Consider the following 7228-nt stretch of genomic DNA (forward strand, 5'->3'; position numbering starts at 1 on the left):
CAAAATTTAAATTTGTATTTAGATAATATTTTAATAAAATCTCAATAGTGATGGAAAATTTCAATATGGTATATGGGTGAGGTTTTATTCGCCTCTTCGTTGTGAACGCATAGAAAAAAAAAATAATCTCAATCGGAATTAAAACGAAAAAATTATGGCGTTTTTAATAATAAAAAATAGTGTTTATTAACATGAGTTTGAATTTAGGAACTTAAGTTGAAGGGAGAACTTGAACTCAAAACTTGTTCTTTTAGAGTAAAACTAAAAAAAAAAAAAAAATTGAACTCAAGTTACAACTTTATTCAAGTTTATGTTCATTTGTAAAATTTGAGTTTGAACTTGAGTTTGAACTCGAGTTTGAACTTGAGTTTGGAGCTAAAATCTGAGTTCAAGTTTCCCTTTCAACTCAAGTTCTTAAACTCAAACTCAAGTTAATGAACAATGTTTTTTTTATTCTTAAAAATGTCATAATTTTTTCGTTTTAATTCCGATTGAGATGATTTTTTTTCTATGCATTCACAACGAAGAGACGAATAAAACTCCACCCATATACCCTATTAAAATTTTTTGTTACCATTGAGTTTTTATTAAAATACTATTTAAATACAAATTCAAGTTTTGACCCACCCAAACACAAACTCAAATAGATTCTCAATTCAAATCATAACTCAAATGCGCACATCCAAACACAAACTCAAGTTACAACTTTAACTCAAATTATAACTCAAATTCAACTCAAGATCTACACCCAAGTCACCATAACTCAAAAATGCAACCGAACAAGCTTTGAAGATTTTAGCACCAAACTCAAGTTCATACTTAAATTTTATAAAAGAACATGAACTTGAATAAAGTTGTAACTTAAGTTCAAATTTTTTTGAATTTGGGTGCAAATGAACAAGCTCTAAGTTCCCCCTTCAACTTAAGTTCCTAAAGTCAAACTCAAGTTAATGAACAATATTTTTTTATTCTTAAAAACGTCGTAACTTTTTCGTTTTAATTTCGATTGAGATGATTTTTTCTATGCATTCACAACGAAGAGACGAATAAAACCTCACCCATATATCATATTAAAATTTTATATCACTATTGAGTTTTTATTAAAATACTAACCAAATACAAATTCAAGTTTTGACACACCCAAACACAAATTGAAATAGATTCTCAATTCAAACCATAACTCAAAATGTGCACATCCAAACACAAACTCAAATTAGAGTCTCAACTCAAACCATATTCAAATACACTTTAACTCAATTTAAAATCTGAACTCAAGTCACGTTAACTCAAAAAATGTAAATGAACAAGCCCTCAGAGCTTCGACAATTTATGTGTATGGAGCGTAAATTCTCATCTTTTTTATTCCGTAGGTTTTATAGAATTTGAGTTTTGCTACATTAAAAAACTATCATAAATAATCACATTTAATTATTTTATTATAGTAAAAAAGCTTTCACATAAAGTCACATCTCAACTCGAATTAAAAACTCAAATTGGCAAACGAAATGGACCTTACAGTTTCTATCTCGTTTGGTAAGTTGTCTGCGGTTGCCAGTTCCTCCATAACAAACGCCTAAGGATTCTGCAACTATATATTTTTGTATTATACATTTATTTAATTAAAAAACAAAATTTAAGAATGAAAGATCAAAATAAGGTACTTGAAGTTTTGCTAATGAGACCTGATGTTTCAAGGCAAAGAAGTGAGAAGCCAAGCAGTGACAACATTGTAACGGCCATGCAGTTTTTTTTTTTTTTTTTGTTAATAGGCCTTTCATACGTAAAGAGATAATTAATTAAGAACCAAAATAACTTTTGGAGAAAATCGGACTGTAAATAACCAAATAGTATTTAGATCGCCGAGAGGATTAGGATTTCAGATTGATTTTATTGATCTCTCCATGAAATCTCTAAAGATGAAAAGTCTAGACGTGTTGTTAATTAATGCAGTTAGCTAACTAATTGTTGGCGAGAGTTTACCGGTCAACTTTATATACTACTGATGGAATTTTCTAAATAGAATGAAGTTTTCACACTTGATTTTGGGATGTTCTTGTGGACATTTCTTCAAACTCTAATTTTTTTTTTTTTCCAGTCTCATTTCCTTCGTAAATTTACAAATTTCCAAATCCACCAACAAAATGAAGAGTACGTGGCCCAAAGATGCCTTCAACCTCTTCTTATTACCAAATTTGATTGAAAATATATTCAAGAAGAATTTTCTCATGATCGATGTGAATCAACAAACGACGTGTGGATATCATTGTTTGTGATTGAGGGGAAAAAAACACACACAACATGCCGACGTGACGACATCGTTTGTTGGTATTTGCATTTACGTAATTAGAAGATCTTCCTTAAAAAGCACATGTACATACATATGATTTTGACACCATATTCACAAACCCCAAGAGTCATCACCCTAAATCACTGACAGTTGGTTCTCCGGCTATCGTTTTTTTGAGTTAAATCTCCAGAGCTCTTAATGAGATTTTTTTTCCTGGATAAAAAAGAGAGAAAATTACTGAATGATTTAACGTATTGAGAATCATAATTTATAAATCCTTATATACTTATTCCATTAAGCTCTCATTAAACCTTATCAGATAAATATTGGACATCCATTTAAAATCTCATATCTTATTAAAAGTCTTGTTGAATTATCCTAATTAGACTACCTATTTATCTCATTTATTAAATAGCATAATATAATTGTTATTTTAAATATGCAGCCCACCCAAAATTATTAGGAATTATCGTGAAATTCCCAACAGTACAATCCTGGAAAAGCCTGGCTTTTGACGTTGTACTGCAAGATGAGAAAGCAATGAATAACATTGGTGATCAATTTTTTTCTACTTTCCTGTAGTGGGAGAGAAACCGGGTCAGTCTTCTCTACTCTTAAACCTTTTTCTGGACCAATCTCCCAAGCTTAGACAACGCGAGTTGGTTTTGGATATAGATAAAGATATGCCACGAGTGCTTCTGGACCATATTTGCCAATATAATACTGGACCAAGTAATCATTGGACGTATTAAAAACTCCAATAACACCATTTTTTTTTTCTGGCAGGAAATTTGAGACGCAGACAAGAAGACTATTATGCTAATCGACGTGTTCGACCGATTGATCATATTATGGGATTCATGCACGCATCGATGTATTTATTATCACATCACATGGAGTGATTGACAGGCTTGAGTGTCATAATTTGTTTGATCAAAACATACAGGACCTGCTGATTTAAACTCTAGAGATGCAAAAGTTTCCAAGATATACATCTGCGGGCTATATAAAGTGGTGGAAGCTAGATAATTAGGGCATCGAAACATTGAGAAGTAGAATTTAATCAACTGTTATTACCTCTTCATGGCTTCTTTTTCAACAACTGATCACAAAACCTTCATGACTTCCATGTTCTTCCTGCTTGGGTTGCTAATTCTTAGCTCGGAGATATCAGGTGATAAATCAAATTGTCTAATCTGATCTCTTTGGCTTTTCCTCACTATCATTGTGAGGAGAGATTTATACTTTTGCTTGTATATATATATTATTACTTTACTAATTATAAAGTACGTGCATGCAGCTAAAGAAAGTTCACAACATGTTCAGTTTCTTATTCAATTGTCAATCCCTTCCTTCCAAAAAAAAAAAATCTTAAATTAATCACATAATTTATATATGTTCTTGTATTAGTATGCATACACACATATATGTACTACGGAAATAGAGGAATAACACATTTTAAGTGGGAAAGAAAAATTAATAGCACAAATTTTAGGGTCTAGAAAGTAATAGTACGTTTTAGACAAAAAATTCAGAAATCCCGGCCGATATTCTCCGGACTCTTCTGCTCTCAAGACTGCCCCATCGTCGTTGTTGTTATTTCATCTTATATGTTTCTAATACACAATATTTGCTGCTTAGTTTCTAAATTTTATTCTTCGATAGCATACAAAACCTACTATTTACTACAATAAAAAAAAACACTTGATATTACCAATCATAATGATCGCTCTTAGGTTTTCAATTTGTCATAAAACAAAAAATGTGTGAGTTGCTAATTCTGATAATTATACCATCACTTATGTTAGGTGCACAATCCATTGGTGTCTGTTACGGGAAACTCGCCAACAACTTGCCGACTGAATCGGAAGTGATAAACCTATACAAAAGCAACAACATTGGAAAGATGCGGATTTACTCCCCAGACCAAGCAACCTTACAAGCCCTAAAAGGCTCCAACATTGAACTCATCGTTGATGTCACCAATGAAAAGCTACAATCCCTCACCGACGCCGGAGCCGCCTCTGATTGGGTCCAGAGGAACATAGTCTCCTTCTCCTCCGGCGTCAGCTTCAAGTACATCGCTGTCGGGAACGAAATCCACCCCGGTGACGGTGAGGCCAACTTCGTCCTACCCGCCATGAAAAACGTTCAAAGCGCCATAAACTCTGCCAGCTTACAAGGCAAAATCAAGGTCTCAACATCCATAGACACTAGTTTGCTGGGCAAGTCTTACCCTCCGAATGATGGTGCATTTAGCGACGCTGCAAAGGGATACATCAAGCCAATTGCCAATTTCCTAACACAAAATGGGTCACCACTTCTTGCCAATGTGTACCCTTACTTTGCCTATACTGGTGACCGTTCAATTGACCTTCAATATGCTTTGTTCAACTCAAAAGGGTCATCAAATGGTACGGGCTACCAAAACTTATTTGATGCACAGTTGGATGCTCTGTACGCGGCTCTGGAGAAAGTTAAGGCACCCGATGTGAAGATTGTGGTGTCCGAGAGTGGTTGGCCATCAGAGGGTGATTCGGCAGCAACCACTAATAATGCAGGCACATATTATAGGAATTTGATTGCTCATGTGAAGGGCGGGACTCCAAAGAAGCCTCAAGGACCTATAGAGACTTATTTGTTTGCCATGTTTAATGAGAACCAAAAGGATGGTGCCCAGGAGCAACATTATGGTCTTTTCTCACCAGACAAACAGCCCAAATACCAACTGAGTTTCAGTTAATTATAGATGTAGAGTATTAATCTTAAATAAAAGTGCTTTGTATTCCACTACATGGCAATGTTTCTTCTATGCAAAGAAATGAAAAATAAGTGATTTTCCAATTATTCCAATTGACAACAAGCATATGTAGTGAATCTGTGCAATTATTGCTTTTAAGGAGGTAAACAAGTCCTATGAATAGTATATTGCATTTTTTTTTGTTAGGATTACGAATAGGCACAGTTCAAAACTGTGTTCTATACAGGTCATATCTACCACAGAATTTTGCTTCTTTTTTAGTAATGTTAGATTGTTTGGTTGAGTCTAACTTGGCACATACACAATAATTGTAAATACTGTGTCGGTTTTTTAAGATGCTATTCATTCTAAATAATCTAGAAGATTTAGTTATTTGAGATCACAATACTTAATGAGAAGTTAATGAGATTAGAAAGAAATAAAAAGTTAATGGGCGAGGCTACATTTTGAGCGGCAAAATAGATATCAAATGACTAATATATATAAAACAAACATCACTTTTACTCAAGGGGGTTAAAACTAAAAGAAAACAGTACTGCAGAGATTTCTACAAGTAACACATAAAGCAAAACAAAAGAAAAGAAACCTATTTAAATATTGCATGGTTTCACAGCTACCCTATAGAACAACGCATATAGAGCTGGAGCGCTTAGATGAGACTGACTGATTGTGATTCTTCTTCTTCTTCTTCTTCACTTGTTTTATTTTCCAAACTCCTCATCATGAGCCAACAGTGAATTATGCTCTTCCCTCATGACGATATATTTCTCGCTCAAGCTCTTAAAAGCTTCCATTTTCTCAGCCGGAATTTTATTTTTCCTCTTCTCCAAAGAAAGCTTCGCGGACTCAATCTGTCTCTTGAGCTCTTCGATTCTAGATGTCTTCTCCTCATGCTGTTTCTGTAGCTCTTCTAGTATTTCTGATGACGCCTTTTCAGCTGACCAATTCCATTTTGGTACGTTATGAATCAAAAGTAAACATATATAGAAAAAAGAAAAAAAGAAATATCCTGAAACCCAATATCTATTTTCCAAATGTAACTGGTTTTAAGATAAAGACTGCCGAAATTCTGAAATTCTAAAGTCCGCAGCAATATTATTTTTTTTCTTTGAATAACAGAGATAATATTATTATGCATTGATATGAGAAAGAAAGCAGAAGTAAAATATTTACCTGATAGGCTGATCCTCGAGCTGCTATCTTCCATGACTTCAAATTTTCTAAAAGAAAATGAAAAAACGTTGAGTTATAAGTCTTCATATTTGTATAAATAGCGCTCTAATTTGAACTTTCCGCAGTCCAGCTGTTTATCTCTCTCTCCTGGGAAGAAGAAAACATTGGATTTTGGAAGACTTAAATCGTGATCAGGAAATAATTTCTCATTTTTTTTCCCAATAGTGAACCGTCTATTTTTAGAATTTATATCATCGTTATCCTTCATATTTCGCGAGTGATCTTGAGGCTCAAGAAAACTTGAAAATCCTGGATTTCCCGGTTAGCATGAATTACGACACGGAATAAATGTGAATTTAACTTTCTTTTCTCTTTTTGCTTCTGTTTTTACGTAAACCTAATTAATTTGTTTCGTTATTTGTATTAGCAATAATAAACCTACCTAAAATACAAAGTATTACATATATATTGACATATTCTTCTAATCGCATGTATATAATCACGGTTTGTAAAAATAGAAAATGCAAACACAAATATCGTTTGAAATGTGTTTTGTTCTCTGAAAATATCTTTTTGTAATATTTATAAACATTAGTTGGGTTTCTAGAGACCAAAAAAAAAAAAAAACCCCCTTCACTTTTGCTGTCCAAAATTGAAGCTTCTGAAATAGCACGCTTCATAACCATCAGACTTATACGGTTCGAACGTTCCCACTTTTCCATCACTCTCTCATCATCAGAGATACTCTTATCAATGAGTGCAGCAGGTTGATCGACCCGTAAAGCAAGGTTTAGTAGGTCTACGACTCTGAGATCGATCAAGACGTTCTCTTGTCATGCCTTAAAATTGGTGTCATTAAGCATATGAATAGAATTTATGCTAGCAGAGATATTTGCAGCAAAACTAGAAACTGAACAAAGAACAAAAGAAACAAAACAAAACAAAATTCACATAAATATCATATTATGTAAATAATAAATTCAAATAATGATAGGGCCCATCACAAG

At 33.4% G+C, this 7228-nt stretch overlaps 1 protein-coding gene across 1 annotated transcript; it reads left to right on the forward strand.

The window, feature by feature from the left end:
• The first annotated feature begins 3339 nt into the window (after nucleotides 1–3339).
• On the forward strand, nucleotides 3340–5122 carry LOC21389056 (glucan endo-1,3-beta-glucosidase). Its single transcript, XM_010102943.2, has 2 exons — nucleotides 3340–3461; nucleotides 4096–5122. The coding sequence occupies exons 1-2, from the start codon at nucleotides 3371–3373 to the stop codon at nucleotides 5028–5030; spliced, it is 1026 nt and encodes a 341-aa protein (XP_010101245.2). The 5' UTR covers nucleotides 3340–3370; the 3' UTR covers nucleotides 5031–5122.
• The last annotated feature ends 2106 nt before the right edge of the window (nucleotides 5123–7228 follow it).

Source organism: Morus notabilis, unplaced genomic scaffold (genome assembly GCF_000414095.1).
Source record: "Morus notabilis unplaced genomic scaffold, ASM41409v2 Scaffold2693, whole genome shotgun sequence".
In the NCBI taxonomy this organism is placed as follows: domain Eukaryota; kingdom Viridiplantae; phylum Streptophyta; class Magnoliopsida; order Rosales; family Moraceae; genus Morus; species Morus notabilis.